The 26,234-nt window shown below is 43.8% G+C and overlaps 1 protein-coding gene across 1 annotated transcript in view; it reads left to right on the top strand.

Annotated features, from left to right (window-relative positions):
• The window catches only part of TMEM266 (transmembrane protein 266), a 123,071-nt gene that overhangs the window by 29,995 nt on the left and 66,842 nt on the right, over positions 1–26,234 (top strand). Inside the window, exons 2-3 of the mRNA XM_021693959.1 lie at positions 21,539–21,669; positions 25,087–25,275. Coding sequence (XP_021549634.1) covers positions 21,551–21,669; positions 25,087–25,275 — 308 coding nt within the window. The 5' untranslated portion in view covers positions 21,539–21,550. The remainder of the gene's footprint in view (positions 1–21,538; positions 21,670–25,086; positions 25,276–26,234) is intronic.

Genomic DNA, 26,234 nt, shown 5'->3' with positions numbered 1-26,234 from the left:
AAATATTAACCACACTAAGCAACTGTATTTGCTATGTGCAGAATTCTTTGGCACTTACTTTATGTTAATATCCTCTTCCAACTAGACGGCTGGAAGCAAGTCTGTATCTTATGCTTCTGTGTGTCGCCCTTTGAGTCCCACCTGAGGGGCCGCATGAGCCATGGAAAGCACATTTACCTGGGGCTGGGCCAACGGGGAGGGTCTTTGCACCAGGTGCTCCTGGGATCAGAGGCGCAGGGGGGTGGACCCCAAGCCGGTGCTAGAAGACCTCAGCAGGTACCAGAGGTGCTGGGCTGCTGGTCACCCTGAAGGGCAGGGTGAGGATGGAAGCGGGACAGGTGTAGTGTGGGATTTGGCAGAGAGTCCAGAGGGTCATTTTGCCTTGTTCTGAACTCAGTCCATGGACTGAGAGAGAAGGCTGTGGGCTCCTCTCATTATGTGGTGCCCAGGGCATGTGGCAGAGACAGTGAGGCTGCTTTGCAAGCAAGGAGTCAGGCCCAGCACCGAATTCCTACAAGGGCTCTAACATTTGTTGAATAAATGCACACTCAAGTGTGCTTCCTGGCACACTTCAGAAGTGGCAGTGGCAAGGTTTTCTATTTGACTTAAAAATCAGTTATTCTTTTGAAGCCAGTGAATGGAGCACAGACAGAGAGCCAAGCATAAGCCCATAGACCTGGATGTCAAACAGAGTTGCCCAATAAATGCTGGAGGTCAAAGATGGGCCCAGGCTGTCTGTCTGTCTGCTGTGGTGCTTATTTTCCCAAAGGTAAAAAACAACAGGGCGCCTGGGTGGCTCAGTTGGTTAAGCGACTGCCTTCGGCTCAGGTCATGATCCTGGAGTCCCAGGATCAAGTCCCGCATTGGGCTCCCTGCTGTCAGCAGGGAGTCTGCTTCTCCCTCTGACCCTCCCCCCTCATGCTCTCTCTCTCTATCTCATTCTCTCTCTCAAATAAATAAATAAAATCTTTAAAAAAAAAAACAAAAAACAACAGGTAATGAAAAGACAAGCCACAAACTGGAAGGAAAATATTTGTAAAACACGTATCTGGTAAAGGACTTGTGTTCAAATTATACAAAGAACTCTTAAAACTCAATAATAAGAAAACAACCCAGCTAAAAAGTGGGCAAAATATCTGCACAGTTAGCTCACCAAAGAGGCTATACAGATGTCAAATGAGCATATGAAAAGATGCTACACATCATACGTCATTAAGGAATTGCAAATTAAAACAACAAGAGGGGTGCCTGGGTGGCTTAGTTGCTAAGCGTCTGCCTTCGGCTCAGGTCATGATCCCAGGATCCTGGGATCGAGTCCCACGTCGGGTTCCCCGCTCAGCGGGAAGGCTGCTTCTCCGTCTCCCACTCCCCCCTGCTTATGTTTCCTCTCTCGCTGTGTCTCTCTCTGTCAAAATAAATAAATAAAATCTTCAACAACAACAACAACGAGATACCACTACATACCTATTAGAATGGAAAAATCCCAGAACACTGACCGCACCAAACCCTGGTGAGGTTGTAGAGGAACAGGAATTCTCACTCTGCCTGTGGGAATGCAACATGGTATGGTCCAGCTACTTTGGCAAACAGTTTGGCAGTTTCACACAAAACTGAAGGTACATACTCTTACCATATGATCCAGCAGTTGCACTCCTAGGTATTTACCCAAAGGGTTGTCCACACAAAAACCTGCACACAAATGCTTATAGCAGTTTTATTCATAATTGCCAAAAACTGGAAGAAACCAAGACGTCCAATAGGTGAATGGATTAACAAACTGTGGTACATCCAGACAATGGAGTTTAAACAGCAATAAAAGATATGAGCTGCCTAGCCACAAAAAGACATGGAACAACTTTAAATGCATATTACTGAGTGAAAGAAGCCAATTTGAAAAGGTAACATGCCTATGATTCCACCTATATGATGTTCTAGAAAAGGCGAAACTATAGACAGTGAAAAGATCAGTGGTTGTCAGATTTTCAGGGGGATGGAGGGAGGAGTGAACGGCTGCAACAGAGGGGGTTGGGGGGCCGTGAAACTATTCTGTAGGATACTGTTATGGTGGACACATGACATTATGATTCTGTCAAAACCCACAGAATGTAAAACACAGTGAACCCTAATGTAAACTGCAGAGCTTATGAAGTATCAGTATTGGTTCATCATTTGTAACAAAGGTACCACACTAACATAACATGTTAATAATGGTGGAAACCATTGAGACGGGGGGGGGTCTCATTGGGCAGGGGGAATGCTCTGTACTTTCCACTGATTTTCCTGTAAGCCTAACACTGCTCTAAAAAAAAAAAATAGGGGCGCCTGGGTGGCTCAGTCGTTAAGCGTCTGCCTTCAGCTCAGGTCATGATCCCAGGGTCCTGGGATCAAGCCCCACATCGGGCTCCCTGCTCGGCAGGAAGCCTGCTTCTCCCTCTCCCACTCCCCCTGCTTGTGTTCCCTCTCTTGCTGTCTGTCTGTCAAATAAATAAATAAAATCTTTAAAAAAAATAAAACAAAAAAAATTTTAAAAAGTCTATTAATTTTTCTAATGTGCTACTGAATTCTGAAGGAAGATGATTTGCTGCATAACAGCTCAGCTAAGTTTCTCCTTAGACACCAAAATGACCTTGCATGTTCACTGCTGATGACATCTCCACAAGCTGCCTCAGCACGGCATTGACATGCTGAGAGCTGTCCTCGAGTTTGATGGATTATTGAGGAATACTTTTTGAATGTGGGAAGCACACTCATGGGGCCACCCAAGAGCTTTGCATTATTTTTGTCTTTAGAAAAGCCACTGACTAAATCTGGCACATAGAAATGTGCCTGAGAGATTTTTTTTTTTTTAATTTGCTGATTAGGAACCCTGACCTTTAAGGAGCTGATGTCTAGAGTAGATAGAACATGAACATAAACCACTATAACAGGAAGTAGAAAAGTAATTCATGCCCTGAGAGAGGTACAGTTGAAGTGGGCGGGAGAGACTAAAGAGATATCTCCTCTCTTACTGTCCCCAAGTGGAAGCTGGTTTAGAGAGGTTGGGTGGGAGAGCCAGGCATGACTGGGGCTTGTGGAATAGGGGAATCCATATTCCAAGCAGAAAAAATTCTAGAAGCAGAGGCAGAGAGAGGGGTGTGTGTGTGTGTGTGTGTGTGTGTGAGTGAGTGTGTGTGTGTGTGTGTGTGTGTGTGTGTGTGAGTGAGTGTGTCCATGCACTAGGAACATGGTGTCTGGATAAGGTGGCTAGAGTGCAGTGCATGGAGAAGGATGAGGAATGGTTTAAAAGGTTGAGGCCAGATGGTGGAAGGCTCTGAATCACAGGCCAAGGAATTGAGACTATGTTCAGTAGGCAGTGGGGAACCACTGAGGGTATTTGAGTCAAGGAATGAGCAAATCACAGCTATGCTCCAGAAAAGGCATCTGGTGGCAGCTATAAGATGTATCCGAGAAAAGAAGCATGGAGGTAAGGACACATGTCAGGAGGCTACTTTAAGGAAGTAACAAGAACCCAGCCATGTCTTCTGCCGCTGAATTTCCACAGTCCCTTCTCTGTACCTCTCTTATGCACTGACCAATTTTTACGCTGTGTACATATTTTAAACAGTATATTTAGTTCATTATAAAGGAAAATTAGACAATATAGAAACATAAACGGTTAACAGTGGTCTCAGCACCCAGAAATAATGACTGTTACCATCATGGGATCTGTCCTTTCAGATTGCTTTATGTATCATTCACACATTGGGTTTCTTATATTGGGCATAGTTTTAAAACCCACTTTTTCTAATTTATGGTGGACATATATCCCTGTCAATCATTATATCTAGATGTTTGTTGTCATTCATTGGTTTTTGTTTTCATTTTCCCAGTTTTTAAAATTGTGAGATATACAAAACATGAAATTTACCATTATTGACCTTCAGTACATTCATGTCATTCAGACTGCTGTACAACCATTTCTGTTTGGTTCTAGAACATTTCATAAGCCAAAAGGAAACCCTGTACCCATAAAGCAGTCACTCCCCATTCTTCTGTCCCTCCAGCCCCTGGCAACCACTAATCTGCTTTCTGCCTCTGGAGATTTATCTGTTCTGGATATTTTATATAAATGGAATCATACAATATGTGGCCTTTTATGGCTGGCTTTCACTTAGCACAATGTTTTCAAGTTCTATCATACCTAGATTTTTTTTTTAAGATTTTATTTATTTATTTGACAGAGACACAGCGAGAGAGGGAACACAAGCAGGGGGAGTGGGAGAGGGAGAAGCAGGCTTCCCGTGGAGCAGGGAGCCCGATGCAATGTGATGCGGGGCTCTATCCCAGGATCCTGACATCATGACCTGAGCCGAAGGCAGATGCTTAATGACTGAGCCAGCCAGGCGCCCCTCATATGTAGGTTTTTTAATGGAAATATCCTTTTTTAAAAACAAAAGATGCTCATGAACAAAAAGCATTGAGATTTGAGAACTCTCCTCAAGAATACCACTTCTCGGGGCGCCTGGGTGGCTCAGTCATTAAGCGTCTGCCTTCGGCTCAGGTCATGATTCCAGGTCCTGCGATCGAGCCCCGCATCGGGCTCCCTGCTCAGCGGGGAGCCTGCTTCTCCCTCTCCCACTCCCCCTGCTTGTGTTCCCTCTCTCGCTGTATCTCTCACTGTCAAATAAATAAAATCTTTAAAAAAAAAAAAAAAGAATACCACTTCTCTGTCTCCCTATGTATAACTGTGATTGGGAATATAGCTACCCAGACCTTTTAGATGAACGGAAGTGATAGGAAGCAATCAACTTATGCCTTTATCCAACATATTCTATTGTCTCCCCTTTTCCATCACCTGATGTGAATGTTTGAAGGTGCCTTAGATTTTCTAATCACTCTCAGGATTTCGGATAGGCTCATTTTTCAGAAGTTGAAATATCCCATCTAAATCAAAACTTTAGTCTCTCATCTAATCAATACAGCCTGACCTACGGACCAGCTCTTCTGCTGCCCTGACACACCCCACTCCCTCTGTGCACTCTGCCTCCTCCAAGGATGCTTCTGCAAGTTCCTTAGGAACCCACCTCCTGTGTCGTGCCTACTCACAGCCCTCCCCTAGCAGGGCCAGGGAGGAAGGTGTTGCATGCACCATTCCACTGGACACGTTGCCTAACTTCTTAGGGCTACTCTTAGTTCCTGCTTTGGCACTATGCCCCTGGGACCCTTTGGCCTAAGAGGCAGTCTTCTTAGGTGGCTGGTCAACATGCCCATAGGAAATCTATAACAACAGAGGGTACTTTCCATATCTGTGACCATCCCGCATCATTTAAATGGCATTTCTAGATTCAGGGAAATTCCCAAATTGAGTCCACCATCCAAGGTAGTAGCCTCCCTTGCCGCCACGGTGCAGCTGTTTGACCTATCTCTGCCAGTGAGATGGAGCTGTGGGACCTAGGACCTGGAAGGGAGAAGGAGAGAATGTTTATGTGGTGCCATAGCATCAGTGATACTTTGGCTGGAGCAGCGCCAAGGTCTGGTTGGTGATCCCGACCATGTAGTTTCTATGCTTGGCTCTCTGGCCCACCCAGGATTCAGTATCCTTTAAAAATCCATGCTCTGCTTAAACTATTGAGTTTAATTTTCACTAAGAACTTTGGTGCCACATCCTTGCTTAGCTGGTGGCTAAGGACAAGCTGCTTTCATCACTGCCCTCTGTCCTTACCTGGCCATCTCCCACTGCCCCAGCCAGCCTGGGAGTCTGGCATGTGTTTTTCTAGCCTTCTCTCCTACGGGCTGTGGGGTGTAGTAGTTACTGGACCAGCTTGACCATCTGTTAGTTCCAAATAGATGGTCTGGCATCTTTCTTTAGAAAAAGTGAGCACTTACCATGTTTGTCCTTAACTTTAGGGCATCCACACAACTCTAGAACAGTAGGAAAGTCCAATTCCACACTGTGTCACACACATATTTTCTATGTATTTTTCATAAAATACATATCATAAAAACATATATCATCATATATGTTATTTTATGACCTTTTTATTTAATGTTACATTGCAGACAATTTTCTTTGTTAATGAGAATAATTTTCATTAGTTTCAGTAGTTCATTTTTTAAAAAAAATCAGCTATATTGCTGAATGTATAATTTAAAAACAATAAAAAGCACTCATTTTAAATGGACACTGTGACCATCACCAAAATCAAGATGTAGAATGTTTCCATTATTCCAAAGAGTTCCCTCATATCCCCTTGCAGTCAGTCCCTCCCAACCCTCAGCTCTAGGCGACATTCATCCTTTTCAATAGCTATATAACAATCTCATAATATACAGGTTCCTTATTTATTTAACCAGTCTCCTATTGATGGACATTTATATAGCTTTCAATTTATGATTTTATTCCTGTATCAACAAATATTTTCGGAGCATCTGCTACGTGTTCAGCATGGTGCTATTAAAACAATGATCCAACAAACTTATATATGTGTGTGTGTGTGTGTGTGTGTATTTAATAGCTTATTTCCTTAAAATCTATCTCCTAAAAGTGCAATTGCTGGGTCAACAAAAGTGCATGTTAAAATAATTTTGATAAATATTATCAAATTACCCTTCAGCAAATTTGTAACAATTTACAGTCCTGTCAATAGTGTGTGTGAATGGCCATTATTCCCACACCATCATCAGTGCTAGCTTTTATAAATCTTTCCCAGTCCATTAGGAGAAAAATGGTTTGAATTTATGTGTCTTTGTTTACTGATAAGGTGGGCCATCTTAGGGTCTGTGACTTTTATTTGGTTTGTGGAAATCAGGAGCCAGCCTCCCTTGTCTTCACCCCTTAGAGCGAGGCTGTGGCTAGGCTCTTCCCTGGGTCTCTATCCACTGAGCTAGAAGGTTGTCCTGTCCTGTTGGAAGTTTGGCAGAGGTCACCCCTTGGTTCCTGATAGCTCCCTACTTCCTCCTTGAACAGCCACTTTGGAGAAAGCCCCTCCAGGGTAGCATTGGCCCTGGTCTCTTCCGTGATTGGACCTGCCCCTGCAGGTGCACCTGAGCAGGTCTACACCACTTGGGAACTGGGCCAGAGGAACAGATTGCAGAGCAGCTATGATCAGCCCACCTCTGCAGCCTGGGGGCACTTGCTGATAATGGAGAAGATTAAAGTTGCCCCCAGTGTGGCCGCCACATCTCTCTTGGCTCTCCCAAGAGACTTCCCTGACCCTTCCAGATTTAGGAGTCTCAGTGAGATGGCTCTTTGTGGCTCCTCAGGTTGCTTCTCTCTTGATGGATGTTATGGACTGATTGCCCCCTTCTGTACTTTTACACCTGAGCTCCCTCTCCCCCTTCCCTTGGCTTTTTGGTCGTTTAGTAGCAGAAGGGAGAGTTTGCAGGGTGGCTCTAGACTGCTTTCTTCCTCAGCTATCCTGATATTTAATTAATTTAATTTATTTTTATCTTATGTTTTAAATGTTCAATATTAACAATAATACCATATTCACCATCTTCAGTGCTAACACTGGATTAATAGTTTCCCAATATTGAAACGATCAGGGTCTTCCAGTTGATGCACAGATTTAATGTGACAGTATGTAAGTTTTCTCATTGACAAGCTGTTATTAAATTGCGTACCTTATATTGGTGGCTTCTTAGAGACCATTTGTGGTAGTAACAGTAAAAATTTCTCACATGCCGTACTACTTTGTCACCTACCAGGATCAAATGAAATACTGTGACAGTGCCTGAGGTGGGTCCGTCACCTCATCCCAGTGGCAAAACTGGGCTCTAAGGGATTTTCCCAGTTTCCATACCTCTATCCCATGCAGCCTGTACTGCGTTAAGAGCCCGGTTTGGGTCTTAGAGTTGTTTCATTGTGTTTTCTGAGCCTGGATGTAACCCTTGTTGAGAATATTTGTAGTTTGTTCTGAGTTGAGGGCAGATAAGAAAGGACTATTGAAGCCGGAGAAATGGACTCAGGGCCCAGAGCTTCTAGAGATGATGGAGGATTTTCCAAGTGTAGACAAGCTGGGAATGGCAGGCAGTTCACAGAGGGTTGGCAGGAGAGGGGACTGGAATGAGCTGAGGCCCAGAGGTGTTTGTGTAACTAAAGAGACCCTGATTGTGGTTCTTGAGTAAAGCTAATAGGAGGTGGGTAAGTTCGGTAGGCCAGGTTTTCTCAGGTGGTCAGTCACCTGGGCTGCAAGGAAACTCCAGTTCCTGGCTTCCTGGATCCAGATCACTAGAGTGGCCCAGGAATCTGCATTTTAGGCAAGCTCTGCATGTATTTCTCAGGCCCAATGCAGCTAGAACCTCTGGCGGACACCATTGGCCTTGAGGCGGGAAAGCTGATGTTGTCTTCTTGCCCTTGCCACTGACCAGATAAGTGGTCCAGGGCAAGGCCAGGTCACAACAGCCGTGTGAAGAGCCACTGCCTTTTCAGTTGTGCAGCCCACACTGCCTTCCTCCTGCCTTCCTCTTGCCACATCTTCACTCTGTACTGCTCAGCACATGTCCCCTTTAGTCTTCATTCACGTATTGCTGCTTTGGAACCTTTAATCTGATGAGACTGGAAACTTGAGAGCAGGGATGGCCTTAGACCATGTTGCATCCCAATGCCCAGCACCAAGCTTGGAACTTGCTGGGATCTCTATAAATGCCTGTAATCTGAGGGGTCCTGACCCACATAAAGGCATGTAGATACCTTGGTTTGCATTTGCTCCAGTCTCTACCCTTTTTAAAAATAAACAGTGTTGTTTAGAAGGAAGTGAGGTCTTTGCAGCATCCCCGGAGGTGCCCCTAGAGCACCATTGCCCAGCAGTGTCATATAGAGTGATAGCTCCAGCTGGGAAGCTTCCAACAAGACCTGGGTCATACAAAGAGAGGTATTAGTGAGTGGCACTTCTCCCTAAATCCTGACCTAAACCAGAGCCCCAGCTTCGTGCCAGTGAGCACTGTGCCATTGGTGTTCAAATGGGACATTGGCCAACATTTTGGCCATTGTCATCATGCAAAGACCTGTGATCTATGAAAGGAGACCTGACTTCCCTGGGAGTGAGGACAGGAGGGCACAACTGTGGAGGGGACAACTTCAGGAAATTCTGGTGCCACCTTCTGACAGTGTCTGGTAATGTTTTGGGCACTGTCTTATATATTGGTACACTAAAGTTGTGAAAAATAGGGTGACTCTTCCTAAAATTCTTCTCCTTTGATAAGATATCTAGTTGGTCAGGAACTATATCTAGCTTAAGTTCTGTATTTTTACCCATTCTCTTTGCTAGCTTGTAAGTCCTGGCGGTGGGCACAGGGTGAGCACCCAAGAGAACCCAGAAACTGGTTATTTGCATTTGCTCCAGTCTCTACCCTTTTTAAAAATAAATGGATGCTTCTAACCAGCATCCATTTGGATGGTTGGGGTTTATGGCACAAGGAAGAAAGTAGGATTCTCAGGGGATTGACTGTTGCTGAAATGGCCCATAGGAATACCATGACAGGATGGTCCCTAAGTCAACTGAGTATATTGTGGCATAAAGATATGTATTACTAGTTTTGCTTTCACCCTTGTGTCCTGTTCTTATTCCAGTGCTCCATGAGGAAGGGGGTATAATTAAGCAAGTGTTCACAGCCACCCTCAACAGCTTGTGAATGATTAAGACTCTTCCCTCAAAGAGTTGCACTGGAGTATGAATTATTACAGTCCTTGGGAAAGCAGTCTTGTTTTAACTATTGAAAATTTTAAATATATACTCTTCAGCCCACTAATGTCACTCCTGAGACTCTATCCCATACAACTGAAAATAAATACAGATTGAAATGTATGCAAGGGGGCGCCTGGGTGGCTCAGTTGGTTAAGCGACTGCCTTCGGCTCAGGTCATGATCCTGGAGTCCTGGGATCGAGTCCCACATTGGGCTCCCTGCTGAACAGGGAGTCTGCTTCTCCCTCTGACCCTCCCCCCTCTCATGCTCTCTCTATCTCATTCTCTCTCTCAAATAAATAAATAAAATTTTTAAAAAATGTATGCAAGGATGTTTACTGTAGCATTTTCACAGTGGCCTAAAAAAAAAAAAAAATCAGAAACTACCCATCAGTGGGCAAATTGTAAACTAACTTATGGCACATCTACACCATGAAATACTATGCAGCCATTAATTAAAGAATGAATCTGAGTTTTCTGCTTGACTTGGGAGAGGAGGTTTCTACCAGATATTGAGCGGGAAAAGCAAAAAATAGATAAGTATGAATAATATATACTTTTAAATAAAGCAAACAACTGTACAATTATAAGCACAAAGAACAGTGAGGAAAGATACATATAGGTTTAACATGGTTATATGTGTGTGCACATATGTCTGTTGGGGGAGGACAACAGTAAGGCAGATAATGTAGGGGAAGCAGGCACCACTAAAAACTTGAATTTTATGACAAGCAATTTACGTAAAGTTGTATATGTGCATGTGTGTATATATATGAATTAAGAAATCAGAAAAAGGTATAAATCTTTATCTGTTGACCAGAAAGGATGTCCATTATATATTGATAAGTGATAAAAGCAAATTGCAGAGTTGGTTTTATTTTGTTAAACACAAACCCACAAAAATTAGCCTATATATGTGAGTACATTTGTACATGATTCTGAGCAAGGATTTCTACACCTGGGTGTTAACATAGGGACCTCAACTGAGATGTGAAAGGTTAAGATGGAGGATGGAGGGAAACTTCCTGCTTTAAAAATATACGTCTTTGTATTTTATGTGTTGCAGTGGACATTTGTCTATAATGTATCAATTATCTATTGCCACATAGTAAACTACCCCCCAAAACTTGATGGGCTTAAAAAAAAACAAACCTTTCTTTGACAGACGGCTGAAGGAAGAGGGGGATTGTGCCTTCCAGTGTGAGGAATCGTTAGTTGCTTAATATTTATAAGGAAGTTTATAGCTTTCAAAACACTCTTGTAATGTTTCATTATTCTCACCTTTTTGAATTTTAATTTCTACCTATGCATCTGTCTCTATCACTAGTCCACAAGTTTCTTGAGTGCTGTGACCAGGTCTCATTTATCATGATAATATCAATGTTTAGTATTGTTCCTGGAACATGGAAGATGCTAATAAAGAACTGAATAATGAATTTAAAAAAAAAAACTTTATTTAGTTCATGAGTCTGGGTTGGCAATTTAGGCTGGGAACAGCCAGGTGGTTCTTCTAGTCTTGCCTGAGCTCACTCAGGAGGGCAGCTGCCTGTTGGCTGGCCTTGACTGAGGCAACTGGACATCCTGCAGCAGGCCAGCCCAGGTGTGTATGTTGTCATGGTGATGTGCAAGAGAAGGGGCCAGCCCAAACACATGACCAATGCTTCATGTTTGCTGATATATTGGGGTACTACAGAGAAACAGAATCAATAAGATATATATATTATATATGTCAATAAAGTGATCTATTATAAGGAATTGACTCACATGATTATGGAAGCTGAAAAGTCTAGCGAGGAGAGCCAGTGGTATAAGTTTGAGTCTAAGTCTAAGAGCAAAAGACTGATGTCCCAGCTCAAAGACAGTGAGGCAGAGAGAAAGAATTCTTTCTTACTGAACCTTGTATTCTTCTATTCAGGCCTTCAACAGATTGGATGAGGCCACCCATATTGGGGACGGACACCTACTGTACTCAGTATACCAATTCAAATGTTAACCTCATCCAAAAACATCTCCACAGGGGTGCCTGGGTGGCTCAGTTGGTTGAGCATCCAACCCTTGGTTTCTGCTCAGGTCGTGGTCTTGGGGTCGTGGGATGGAGCCCTGCATTGGGTTCCATGCTGGGCATGGAGTTGGCTGGAGATTCTTTCCCTCTCCCTCTCTCCCTGCCCCTCCACCTGCTCATGCTCGCACTCTCTGTCTCTCTCTAAAATAAATAAAGTCTTGAAAAACACACACACCTTCACAGACATACCCAGAAATAATGTTTAAATATCCTTTTTTATGTGTCAGGTTGACACATAAAATTAACCATCACACCCTCCAGTCCACTTGGACAAAGCCAGTCACATAGCCAAACCCAGAGACAGGGTAAAAGGGCAATGAAAAGTTAGGAGACTATCTTGGTCCATTCAAGCTGCTGTAACAGAATACCACAGCCTGGGTGACTTCAACAACAAGCATTTCTTTCTCTCAGTTCTGGAGGCTAGGTAGTCCAAGATCAAGGTGATGGCAGATCTGGTATCTGGTGAGAGCTCTCTTCCTAGTTTGCAGACAACTATATTCTTGCTGAATCCTCACATGGCCAAGTATCTCTTCCTATGAGTGCACTAATCCAATTCATGAGGGCTCCACCCCCACGATCTATCCAAAGACCTCCATCTTAATACCATTACATTGGAGTTAGGATTTCAAAACAGGACTCGTGAGGTGGGACAAAAACATGCAGTCTGTAACAAAGGGGGCATTGGTATGGGGAGGGTAAAGAATGGGGGTCGCTTTCACATCATACCATTTGTAGTATAAAAGTATTGAAGAAAGAGGACTTTTTCCCTCCATTTACCTAAGAATGGTCACTTACCTGGTATCATGTGGAATTCAGCAAAATTAATTATATCCGGGTTCTTAACATATTTTAGTTAATATCACATAAAGCAAAATATTGCTTTGGCGGTTTGCAAAGTTTGGCATATATACTTAAGATTTGCTTGGTTCCAGAAGGTGGGGGGTCAGGGGTAACGGAGCAGCCATTACAGCCCCAGCTCATTGTTGGTACTTCCCAAAATCATAGATAATAGAGTTTCCCAGAAGCTCTGCAGAATTCCAGAGGGAGAATGACAGCAGGCCAGGGTTGAGGAGTGCCTGCTAGGTGGCATTCTTTTCAGGCCAACTGGGGGTAAGGAGGCAGTGAGGGGATCCTTTGTCCAGCAGGGACATGGTATATTCAATTTAGGGAATGTTTGTTAGGAAAAAAATATTGAGGGGAATGAAAAGATTATGAAAATGGTCTTCTTGATTTTCTTCTTAGAATACCCAAATAATTTGGGATGATGGGATCTAGTTTTGTGTGATCTTGCTCCATGTTTCCCATACTTGATGAGACTGATAATAATTGATAGGCTGCATGACTATCTAAGTGAAGAGGAGCAAACACAATAGAAAGTTAGAGGCATCCATAGGACACCGTACTACACCTAGAAAAGAGAGCCACTGTGGGCTCCCTGCCCACTCATTTGGTAGCTAAGAATTTTGCAATAGACTGGAGATTACAGTGGGAGAATGCTTGGGTACATGATTGATTGTCTTCATTTTAGTTCCTTGTTAGTGGAGCAAGGTATTAATGGGTCAAGGTAACAAGGATGACCTTTTATTGTTACACAGAAACCTTTCTCATCACAAGAAACACAACTTTCTCCTCCTGGGGGTGTGGAACATGATGTCCATGAAGGGTGCCAGTGCTCAGTGGCTTCTCACTAAGAACAGATTCTCCAGCAAGCTTGATGATGGCAAAATTGAACCTCACACATGCAATGCTTTCTAAATAAAAGAACCCTGAGATTTTGTGAGAGCGCATCCTCTGTATTTCCTGCCAGCCACTTACCAATATTTGGTCAGTCTTATTTGGAGACCTAGGAAACTTATTCAGCTGAGCCACAGAACCATATCAGAAGTGTCCAAACCTGGCCTGGCAGACGATTAGTTATGCCTGCAACAGCTCCTTCCCACTTCTTGCTGAGAGAATGGAGATTTGTTTATGGAAACAATATGCCCAGCCCCAGGGGATGAATTATGACTGGACTAGGCTCTCCTATCACTCCTTACTCCTTTGGCCAGCTGCCCATTGTCCCAGGCTTCTTCACGGCCATCTGACCATGTGACCCAGCTCTGCCCAAGGAGATACCAGGAGATGTTGGCTAGAGGGCTTGGAAAGATAATTCCTACAGAATAAAAGATCAGAGCTTATGAAGAGAAAGCCTTTGGTTCTTTCTTCCTGTTTAGGAGTTGGCATGCAAGCTGGAGCTGCAGCAGCGATTCTGCAACCACAAGGCAGTAAGTGTGAGTAATGCATCACACAGAGGACTGGGGAAGGATGAAAAGGGTTTGAGTCCTTGGTGATATCTCAGAGCCACTGCCTCCAGGCTTATTCCTAGGTAAGATAATTAAAAGTCTTCACTGCCTAAGTCACTGGTAGTCAGATTCTCTGTTACTTGCAAATGAAAGTATTCCTAACTGATAAACCTGGCCTCCTTCTGCCTGGCCAGAGTAGGTTCTGCTGACAGTTCCACCACAGTAGCTTTGCAACCAGGGATTAAAAGGCCATCTTTACCTCATGTAGTTTCTGATTCAGAAGATCAGAATGTGGTCTGTGATAGAGCTTGAAGTCCGGAAATGTGATGCCACCAGCTTTGCTTTTCTTTCTCAACATTCCTCTGGCTATTCGGCATCTTTTCTTGTTTGATACAAATTTTAGGGTTATTTGTTCCATTTGTGAAAAAAGTTGATGGTATTTTGATAGGGATTGCATTGAATGTGTAGATTGCTCTAGGTAGCATAGACATTTTCACAATATTTGTTCTTCCAATCCATGAGCATGGAATGTTTTTCCATTTTCCATTTCTTTGTGTCTTCCTCAATTTCTTTCATGAGTATTCTATAGTTTTCTGAGTACAGATTCTTTGCCTCTTTAGTTAGATTTATTCCTAGGTATCTTATGGTTTTGGGTGCAATGTAAAGGGGATCGACTCCTTAAATTCTCTTTCTTCTGTCCCCTTGTTGGTGTATAGAAATGCCACTGATTTCTGTGCATTGATTTTATATCCTGCCACTTGACTGAATTCCTGTATGAGTTCTAGCAGTTTTGGGGTGGAGTCTTTGGGGTTTTCCACATAAAGTATCATATCATCTGCAAAGAGTGAGAGTTTGACTTCTTCTTTGCCCATTCGGATGCCTTTTATTTCTTTTTGTTGTCTGATTGCTGAGGCTAGGACTTCTAGTACTATGTTGAACAGCAGTGGTGAGAGTAGACATCCCTGCTGCGTTCCTGACCTTAGGGGGAAAGCTCTCAGTTTTTTCCCATTGAGAATGATATTCGCTGTGGATTTTTCATAGATGGCTTTTATGATATTGAGGTATGTACCCTCTTTCCCTATACTGTGAAGAGTTTTAATCAGGAAAGGATGGTGTACTTGTCAAATGCTTTTTCTGCATCTATTGAGAGGATCATATGATTCTTGTCCTTTCTTTTATTAATGTAGTGTATCACATTGATTGATTTGCAGATGTTGAACCAACTTGCAGCTCAGGAATAAATCCCACTTGGTTGTGGTGAATAATCCTTTTAATGTACTGTTGGATCCTATTGGCTAGTATTTTGGTGAGAATTTTTGCATCCATGTTCATCAGGGATATTGGTCTGTAATTCCCCTTTTTGGTGGGGTCTTTGGTTTTGGGATCAAAGTAATGCTGGCCTCATAAAAAGAGTTTGGGAGTTTTCCTTCCATTTCTATTTTTTGGAACACTTTCAGAAGAATAGGTTCCTTGTTAATGAGTGTTTGGTAGAATTCCCCTGAGAAGCCATCTGGCCCTGGGCTCTTGTTTGTTGGGAGATTTTTGATGACTGCTTCAATTTCCGTACTGGTTATGGGTCTGTTCAGGTTTTCCATTTCTTCCTGGTTCCGTTTTGGTAGTTTAAGCATGTCTAGGAATGCATCCATTTCTTCCAGATTGTCTAATTTGCTGGCATATACTTGCTCATAATATGTTCTTATAATTGTAGTTCTTTGGTGTTGGTTGTGATCTCTCCTCTTTCATTCATGATTTTATTTATTTGGGTCATTTCTCTTTTCTTTCTGATAAGTCTGGCCAGGGGTTTATCAATCTTACTAATTTTTTCAAAGAACCAGCTCCTAGTTTCGTCGATCTGTTCTACTGTTCTTTTGGTTTCTATTTCATTGATTTCTGCTCTGATCTTTATTATTTCTCTTCTCCTGCTGGGTTTAGGCTTTATTTGCTGGTTTTTCTCCAGCTCCTTTAGGTGTAGGGTTAGGTTGTGTATTTGAGTCCTTTCTTGTTTCTTGAGAAAGGCTTGTATTGCTATGTATTTTCCTCTTAGGACCACCTTGCTATATCCCAAAGATTTTGAACAGTTTTGTTTTCATTTTCATTTGTTTCCATGAATTTTTTTAATTCTTCTTTAATTTCCTAGTTGATCCATTCAGTTTTTAGTAGGATGCTCTTTAGCCTCCATGTATTTGAGTTCTTTCCAACTTTCCTCTTGTGATTGAGTTCTAGTTTCAAAGCATTGTGGTCCAAAAATATGCAGGGAATAATCCCAGTCTTTTCGTACCAGTTGAGACCTGATTTGTGACCCACGATGTGATCTGTTCTGGAGAATGTTCCATGGGCACTAGAGAAGAATGTGTATTCTGTTGCTTTGGGATGGAATGTTCTGAATATATCTGTGAAGTCAAAGATGTAATCATCAAGAGAGTATGGTGCTGGCATAAAAACAGACACATAGCTCAATGGAACAGAATAGAGTACTCAGAAATGGACCCTCAACTCTGTGGTCAACTAATCTTCGACAAAGCATTAAAGAATGTCCAATGGGAAAAAGACAGTCTCTTCAACAAATGGTGTTGGGAAAACTGGACAGCCACATGCAGAAGAATGAAACTGGACCATTTCCTTACACCGCACACAAAAATAGACTCAAAATAGATGAAAGACCTAAATGTGAGATAGGAATCCATCAAAATCCTTGAGAAGGACACAGGCAGCAACCTCTTTGACCTTGGCCGCAGCAACTCCTTCCTAGACACATAGCCAAAGGCAAGGGAAGCAAGGGCAAAAATGAACTATTGGGACTTCATCAAGATAAAAAGCTTTTGCACAGCAAAGTAAATAGTCAACAAAACCAAAAGACAGCCGACAGAATGGGAGAAGATATTTGCAAATGACATATCAGATAAAGGGCTAGTATCCAAAAGCTATAAAGAGCTTATCTAACTCAACACCCAAAGAACAAATAATCTAATCAAGAAATGGGCAGAAGACATGAACAGACATTTCTGCAAAGAAGACACCCAATGGCCGATAGATGAATGAAAAAGTGCTCAACATCACTCAGCATCCGGGAAATCCAAATCAAAACCTCAATGAAATGCCACCTCACACCAGTCAGAATGGCTAAAATGAACAAGTCAGGAAATGACAGATGTTGGTGGGGATGCGGAGAAAGGGGAACCCTCCTACACTGTTGGTGGGAATGCAAGCTGGTGCAGCCACTCTGGAAAACAGTATGGAGGTTCCTCAAAAAGTTGAAAATAGAGCTACCATACAACTCAGCAATTGCACTACTGGGTATTTATCCCAAAGATACAAATGTAGTAATCCTAAGGGGTACCTGCACCCCAGTGTTTATAGCAGCAATGTCCACAGTAGCCAAACTATGGAAAGAGCCTAGATGTCCATCAACAGATGAATGGATAAAGATGTGATGTATATATATACAATGGAATATTATGTAGCCATCAAAAAATGAAATCTTGCCATTTGCAACGACATGGATGGAACTAGAGGGTATTATGCTAAGCGAAATAAGTCAATCAGAGAAAGACAATTATCATATGATCTCACTGATATGTGGAATTTTAGAAGCAAGACAGAGGATCATAGGGGAAGGGTGGGAAAAATGAAACAAGATGAAAACAGGGAGACAAACCATAAGAGACTCTTAATCTCAGGAAACAAGCAGTGTTGCTGGAGTGTAGGGGCGTGGAAGGGATGGGGTGGCTGGGTGATGGACATTGCGGGGGTATGTGCTATGGTGAGTGCTGTGTATTGTGTAAGACTGATGAATCACAGACCTGTACCCCTAAAACAAATAATACATTACATGTTAATTTAAAAAAAAAGGAAAAAATGTGGCCTGTGGATCAGCAAACCAGTATCCCCTGGGAATTTGTTCAAAATATGAATCTCAGGCCCCCACCCCAAATATACTAAGTTAGAAAGCTTGTGGTTGGGGCCAGTAGTTTTCCAGGTGATTATGATGCGATGGAAAGTTTGAGAACCATTGATATAATAGTCAAATGGAGTGGTTGCATGTCAGACACCTGGGGAACTTAAAAAAAGATTCTCAAACTCCACCTACAGAGTTCTGATTCAGCAGTTCTGCAGTATAGCCTATGAATTTATACGTCCCCAAAGGCCCCCAGGTGATTCTGAGTAAACCAGGCTTGGAAACCAATGGGATGTGTATGCCAAGGGGCCATTACACAAGTAAGGGTTGAGGAATAGACCTGGGCGCCTCTGGGGACAGGTGAACTGTATTACGGACTTTTTCACCTGGCAAGTGAGGGAACTGACAACTTGATCTTAGAAATCTTTTTCAGGGGCGCCTGGGTGGCTCAGTCGTTAAGCGTCTCCCTTTGGCTAAGGTCATGATCCCAAGGTCCTGGGATTGAGCCCCGCATCGGGCTCCCTGCCCAGCAGGAAGCCTGCTTTTCCCTCTCCCACTCCCCCTGCTTGTGTTCCTTCTCTCGCTATGTCTCTCTCTGTCAAATAAATAAATAAAATCTTTAAAAAAAAAAAAAAGAAAGAAAGAAATCTTTTTCGGCTTTAAAATTCCTAGGATGCCAGCCTGAATTTTGCAGATTGGGCTGGAACAAGCAAATGATATTGGTAATTACAAAGGCTAATGAGCAACAAGTGGATTTTACTAAAGTCAAAAAAAGCAGCCTCACTACCCACCATAGCCAGACCCTGTAAATCCAAAACAGGTTTTCTCTTCTGCTTTTACTAGGTTTATGAGACAGCATGTTTGCACTTCAAATGTTCATTTATAGAGTGCTAGACTACACCTGATTCGTGCTAGGCTTGTGCTTTGGGGTTATTTTATTTGGAGAATATTGTTTTTAAATAACATCTTCAGGGAGCTTGCTTTCTAAAATGTGCTGCTTGTTAAGGATCAAAACCACTGACTAAAGCAGCCTACTCACTGTCCGTCCAAATATGATTTACCCTGTCTCCTACCTCATCTTTGCCTTCTACTGGAGATGCCAATCGTTTCTTACCCAGTCCCATATCTCCTTTTCAGGAAACTACCATCCCGCTTACAGGGAGTCTGCTCCTTCACTCAACTCCTGCTGGATGAATTTAAATCCATGATGCTGTGGAAAGTTAAAAAAAAAATACCTCATTGATCGAGTTTGGAAGATAACAAGATACCAATTAACTAACTTTTGAAAATCAGTAAATAAGGGCGCCTGAGTGGCTCAGTTGGTTAAGCGACTGCTTTCGGCTCAGGTCATGATCCTGGAGTCCCTGGATCGAGTCCCGCATCGGGCTCCCTGCTCAGCAGGGAGCCTGCTTCTCCCTCTGACCCTCTCCCCTCTCATGTGCTCTCTCTCTCATTCTCTCTGTCTCAAATAAATAAATAAAATCTTTAAAAAAAAAAAAAAAAGAAAATCAGTAAATAAAAAGAAAAGTTGAGCATTTATCCTTTTCTATGTGAACTGTATTTTAGGCTAATCAAATAGTTGATGAGGAGTTTGTCTTCATACAAGCTGATAAATGGAAAAGGCATGATAAAATCATAGTATCCCCCTTTTGCAAATCCTAATGAATTTATGGATCTAGGAAGTGATCACCAAGGACCATTAATATCACAAAAATAAGAACAAGAAGACATAAATCTCCTGATGAAAGTCACAACACTGCCTCTATAGCCTTGCTCACTTGGGAATACAGCCTGTTAAAACACCACTCTGGAAGCGGGCATTGCTCCCATGGTCTCCTGTTTGTGCGTACCCTGAGCCTGACTTCACTGAGGCTTATAAAGGAAAGATTGAGACTATGTCTCTATTATGGAATGGAGACCCATATAAAGCTTAGTGTACAATTAATACCCAATTCCAAATACTGTAAGGGAGAGTTCCGATTCTAATGTTTAGAACCTTCTTACTAAGGTATACCAAGGTAAAGGGGAAACCCTCAGCAGGGTATGGTTACAAAAAAACCTATCCAAATTCTCCCTGCTCTTGTCCCTTGCTTTTTCTGCCCCACGTACAACTGGTGTGGAAACGGTGGCCTCGTATATTAAAGCCCTTCTAATTTTAGAAAGTTCTCCATCTCTCTTCCAGTTGCTTTAAGACTTTCCCAAGATTTCCTCAAGTACCTTTAACTTCAGCTGTCATTTCTTAATTACACAGAACTTCAGGGAGCTTCCCCAGTTTGCAGATTTACCATCCATCTCCCAATACTTCTCACCCTGGGAGTGTCTGTGCCTTTTACATGATGTCACAACTCTTTTGTCTCTGGTTCAAGTGTTTCTGCTTGCTGAGCTTTGGGATTGGGAGAGGGGGTTTCTCTCATGGTGATGTCTTGCAGGAAAGGCAGTTTGCAACAGAATGCAGTCTCCACAAGGATTGCCCCTTGGAGCAACCTCCCTTGTAACATGAACAAAATCACCCAGAACCCAGCTCTCTCTCTTTGTGTTCTTTCTGCCAGATGGTTACTGTCTCTTAGAAGACTTCCAGGTGGTCCCATGGCACTGGTTTATAGAAAAGTATATTCTGTTTACCTAGTCCAAATTTTAGGAGGAAATCTTACACTCAGCCATCCAAATGCTTTGGAATGTGCTCAGATTCAATAGACAGTGCAATTTAAATTTATAAAATAATACTTGTGATAATAAAAGCCAGCACTACACGCCAGGCACTATTCTAAGTGTTTTCACATGCATTAACTCATTTAGTTAGTTCTCTTATCATTCTTAAATAAGATTTTTTATTTTATTTTATTTTTTTTAAGATTTTATTTATTTACTTGACAGAGAGAGACACAGCGAGAGAGGGAACACAAGCAGGGGGAGTGGGAGGGGGGAAGCAGGCTTCCTGCCGAGCAGGGAGCCCGATGCGGGGCTCGATGCGGGGCTCGATGCGGGGCTCGATGCGGGGCTCGATGCGGGGCTCGATGCGGGGCTCAATCCCAGGAACCTGGGACCATGACCTGAGCCGAAGGCAGACGCTTAACGGCTGAGCCACCCAGGCGCCCCAGTTCTATTATCGTTCTTATCTTATAGGTGGAGAAACTAGGGACAAAGGGGTTAAGTAATTTACCCAAGGTGACAGCGCTAATAAGTGGGAGGCAGGCTCTGACCCCAGGCAGTCTGGCTCCAGGATGTGCTGCCTCTCTCATTGTGGGAAAACACCTGAGATTTTTGAGATTCCTAAAGCTGGAGTATAAATTACCCTGATTTGCTTAGGCATGCTGGAAAAGTGGAAAGAACTATAAACGAAAAGTCAGAAAACCCGGGGTCCAGTCTGGCTTTCTCTGTCATCTATGTGTGACACAGAAAATTCATCTTGTCACTCTGGACATATTTATTCATCTCTAAAAAGGAGAGTAATTACATTGGGTAATTGTAAGAATCTGTTCAACACATACTTTGTTCAAACATAACTTTGAAGAAAAGTGCTGTTTTATCAAAGAAAGTTCTAAGGACTTCCATTTTTAGATGAGTTTAGGAGGACTTTGGTTTGACATCTGTTTGACAGTGTAATAAATTCCTACCATTCAATTATTTGTTTTCAAGGTACCATTTTGTATGTCTTGTAAGAACTCACACTTAGAAATGCTGACGGCAGGCTTCAAGACGGCTGAGCCCCAGGAGACACTAAGAAAACCCATGGCTCTGGTTGCATCTTTCAACATGACCAATCCACAGTAAGTAACACCAGGATCTCCTCTCTGTGATTGCTGAGTTGGTACCTCAGAATCGTGGGTGCAACCAACAGCTCCTTCCTCAGCCCTGTGAAGGTGGAGGAGCTCCAGACGATTTTGTCCTTGAGCCTGACATTAAAATGATATGTTAAAATCTGCTCTTTCTCTGAGTTGCCCCACTAATGTCATCTCATTTTTTGGTTTAAAAAAGCAGAGAAATTCTGCAGTCCACAACTGTTGCTTATACATCTTCCATAAGACAGGGATCTTCTGATTCCAAGCAACCACTATACACACTTCCGTTAGCTGGATGTCATGGAAAATGGGGAAAACTTCAAAAGCAAACCTCAAGACAAGATTAGGACGTGCGTAAGGTGAATTAACAAAATGGGAATTGCAAGTAAATTTAGAAATCATGAGAGGGTTTCTAAAAGTAGGCTTTATGAAACCAAGGGCAGAAGTGCTTTCAGTTCCCCGAACCTAAGATGCCATGTAAACCACCACTTCATCTTACCAAACACCAGCGAAGTGGTCACTTATTTTGTGTTTTGCAACTCACTGGCAAAAATACCACGATGAGAACAGCATTCTTTCTGTCACACCATACTGCCCCAGCCTGCCTAGCTCTGGGGCTGGCTGCTGCCATCTGGAGCAGGAACCCGTTATCTCTTGCCCACAGTAATGCTGTGTAACAAACAACCGTAGTACCTGAGCAGAATACAGCATCAGTATCTATTCCTCCATGTGTGGGGTAGCCAGCTAGATACCTGCTCATCTGGAATCACTCTTAGTTATGGGGCTTGGCTTGCTGTCAGCTGATTTCGGTGAAACTGGACTCTGCTCAGTGTGTCCCTTATCCTCCCATAGGCTAGGCTGGTCACCTTCCAATGGCAATATCGGAGGTACAAGAGAAATTGAAGCTCCTTTTCACGCCTCTGCCTGTGTCACGTCTGCTAACATCCCCTTGACCAAAACAAATCATAAAACTGAGCCCAGAATCAAGGCAGGAGAATCATACTCTTCCTTCTGATGCGAGGAGCTCTGCAGGGTCCCATGGTAAAAGGAGAGGGTGAAGAATGGGGCCATTAATACCCATTGTCCATCATAGTGTTCTTCATATCTGAGACCAGAGGCTAGTCTCAACACCCAGGCTATGAACTGTGGGACCTTCACTCCCACCAAGGGAAGCCTTGTTTCCTCCTGCTGAGATGATCGCAGACCAGAGATGGTGCTGGGCTGCTATGACCACTGGCAGGGGGGGAAACAGAGAGCAAGAAAGTCAGGAAGGCAGAAGAAGCCTGTCCCCTGCTGCTCAAAGCCACATCCTGTTAGTCTCAGAAATTCACTCCAGCCCTCTGAACATTCCACGGATCAGAAAGTTCTCTGTGTGCAGTTAAGCCACCCGTAGCTTCTGTGAGTAGCCCAGAAGAAAAGAGAACAAATTCAACCCAGCATTGACTTTTTTAGAAACACCTGGAGGAGCCAGGATTCCCCACTAAACACCCACACTTTTATTTCAATTGTTGAGAAACACAGAAGCCTCACATCCTATGACTGTTCTGTCTGAAGATCTTGAGTCATTTTGTAAATGTCACACAATGATGAGTACTGTTATCTGTGCTTGACAGGTAGCAAAAAGCAAAGGTTTAAATAAGGCCTACCAAAGAGAATCGGGGCACTGGAAATTACTTGGTGAATCCAGGTCGTTTAGGCTCCCAACCGGTGGCGTTCAAATAAAAATCCCTCTTTTTCCTCAATTATCTGCATGATTCAAGCAAGAGAGCAGTGGGCAGATTCGGCTCTGACATTCCTGGATAACTGCCGCTGTGTGTGGCTGGTTAGCTTTCAGTGATGGTTGGAAAAGGAAAGTTTGGAACTTAGGTGGAGGGACTTGTCTCTGCAGAGCTCCTCCCCCATGCTCCATGTCTCTTCTCCATATCAGATGCTAGGGTGAGAATGAGCCCTTAAGGAGCCTCCGTTTCACCTCCTTGTGTTTCAGCTGGAGAAACTGAGGCTCCAGAGAAGCCCCAGGGAGGTCAGCCTTGGAGTCGACACCGAGCCCAAGAACAGCTGCCAAGACTGACTGCCACCCCAGTAGTAAAACCGGCCTCTCAGTGTCCCCTCAGACATTTAATTTCCACTCCTCTCCATTCACACCATCTTTCTTTCTGACCTTCATTGTTTGGCCAGAGGCATAAGACCCAGCCCCTCAGATTCTACAGGTTAAGAGAGGGTCAGGGATGTGTTGGGGGGACCAAAGACGGCACCCCAGGAAGGTAGAGCAAAGTGATCTAGCCCAGCATCTCTCCACAGGGTCCCTGTTGGTGTTGGGACAGGACACTTCTTCGTTGTCAGCCACGCCGCAGGATGTGTAATACCCCCCTCCCACTTCTGTCAGTAGTGACCGAATTGCCATGTATCCACCAGGAGGTTGGGAGGTGATACTGCCTGGAGCTCAGAAGCCTTGTATTGCTGGAGTAGTTGTCAGGTATTCGCAGTGCCCTGCGTAAGCCCGCCAGTGACGTAAGAGACTGACAGCTCCACAGAAGTTTGATCAAGTGGCCTCCTTTTCCTACTCTCAGCCTTAAGAGGGGAGATGGAGTAGGACCAGTTTAAGTGGGAAGGGAGTGGCAGCCAGGGACAGCTGGCCCCTGCTGTCCTCACCGTCCAAGGCCCAGGTGGTCTCTCCAGGTCAGTTCCCCAACCACCAGCAGTACATCCAGTCACAAACAGAAACCTCTCTTCTCTGTTGTGGTACAGATGGTAGAAACATTTTAAAGGACCTTTACAGAGAAACCCAGGAAACAGTTTAAAAGAGTATATTACTCCGGGGCGCCTGGGTGGCTCAGTCAGTTAAGCGTCTGGCTCTTGGGTTTTGGCCCGGGTCATGATCTCGGTCCTGGGATCGAGCCAGGTGTCGGACTCCCTGCTCAGTGAGTGGGGAGCCTGCTTCTCCCTGTCCCTCTGCCCCTCCCTGCCACCCCCTCCCCCTGCTTGTGCTCTCCTTCTCTCTGTCAAATAAATAAATAAATCTTAAAAAAAAAAAAAAGAATATATTACTCCAATATAAAGTCTAGGGACCAAAAATCCTAAAGATCTAAGCCCAGGTTTTTCTGGTGGGCAGAATTTCCATCTGGGTCTTTAGCCCCCTTGATAAAGATCCTACCTCCATAGCTCCTATTTTCAAATCTGAGCAATTCCTCGTTCCCTTCTTCCATTGTTCCCCAACTGGTAGAGGACACAGGGGCTTCAGTCCAGTCCCTTGGATGGCCAGCGTGGAGGATTGGCGACCTCAAGCTTCCCCTGCTCGCCACCAGCACAGCATAGATTCTGATGCATTCTTCTTCCTTCCCTCGGGGAGTAGAAAAATTACTTTGTTCTTGAGGGTTGACTGCCCTGTTGCCCTTCTCCCCAACTCAGGCCTGCCATAGAAGGAGGAATTTCTGAAGTTGAGATCATCTCCCAACAAGTAGATGAAGAAACCAAGAGCATTGCTCCCGTGCAGCTGGTGAACTTTGCCTATCGTGACCTGCCCCTGGCTGCGGTCGACCTCTCCACGGCGGGTTCGCAACTCCTGTCAAATCTGGATGAAGATTACCAAAGAGAAGGGTAGGTGCCGGGACTGGTGAGTAGCTAAGAAGGCTTTCGCATAATCCCCCGAGTTTCCATGGGTACCTCCAATGAGGCAGCACAGGGGTTAGAGACCAGAAGTTCACATTGGCCACCCAAGCTCTTTTTCTCCTCAGACATTGCTTCCTCAGAAAAATGCTTCGGGCACAGAAATATCTGTCGCTGCTAGATAACCTTTTATGTGACATTTGCTTGGAACTCAGAGATTCATAAAATTGTTTCAGGACTGAATTGCTCCTTAATGGCCCATCCAACCTCCTCTCTGTACACTTGGGAATCAGGAGACCCACAGGGATTAGGAGCTGGCCCAAGGTCACAGAGACCGTAGGGGGTGGACTTGCACTGCACTGCCCATTGTCAGCCAGCTCTCGCCAGGGAAGAGGCTGGGAAGAAAGCATTCTACACGCAGTAACATGCTGAGTGTGTAAGGGAATTTAGCAGCATTTAGCTAGGAACTTTGGAGACATTAGCTGCTCTCTTTTCAGCAAGGACATGTAGGATATGCTAGTCCTTGAGTCAAAGGAGTGGCTCCTACCCACTCCTACTTAGCTTGTCAAGCAGATTGGATGCCTTTGTTCCCCAGTTAATTTCTCATTAGCCTGGTCTGTCTTACAAACCTTCTGAAGCTGAATGGGTGTTAGAGCCGAATGGGGCAGGGGAGACACACCAGTTCGATGCTCTCCTTTTATGTAGGGGAACCTGGAAGGGCAGGAACAGGTCCTAGGGTCTCCCAGCAGGTCAGACTTTTCCCAGCCCCACCCTTCTGCTCATAGAGAATTTTATGATTCATTGTTTGCGTATAACACCCAGTGCTCCATGCAGTACGTGCCCTCTTTAATACCCATCGCCAGGCTAACCCATCCCCCCACCCCCCTTCCCTCTAGAACCCTCAGTTTGTTTCTCAGAGTCCATAGATAGAGAATTTTAAACATTGGCCA

This window comes from Neomonachus schauinslandi, chromosome 9 (assembly GCF_002201575.2).
Source record: "Neomonachus schauinslandi chromosome 9, ASM220157v2, whole genome shotgun sequence".
NCBI classification, from domain to species: Eukaryota; Metazoa; Chordata; class Mammalia; order Carnivora; family Phocidae; genus Neomonachus; species Neomonachus schauinslandi.
This window is presented reverse-complemented; position numbering and strand designations above follow the sequence as displayed.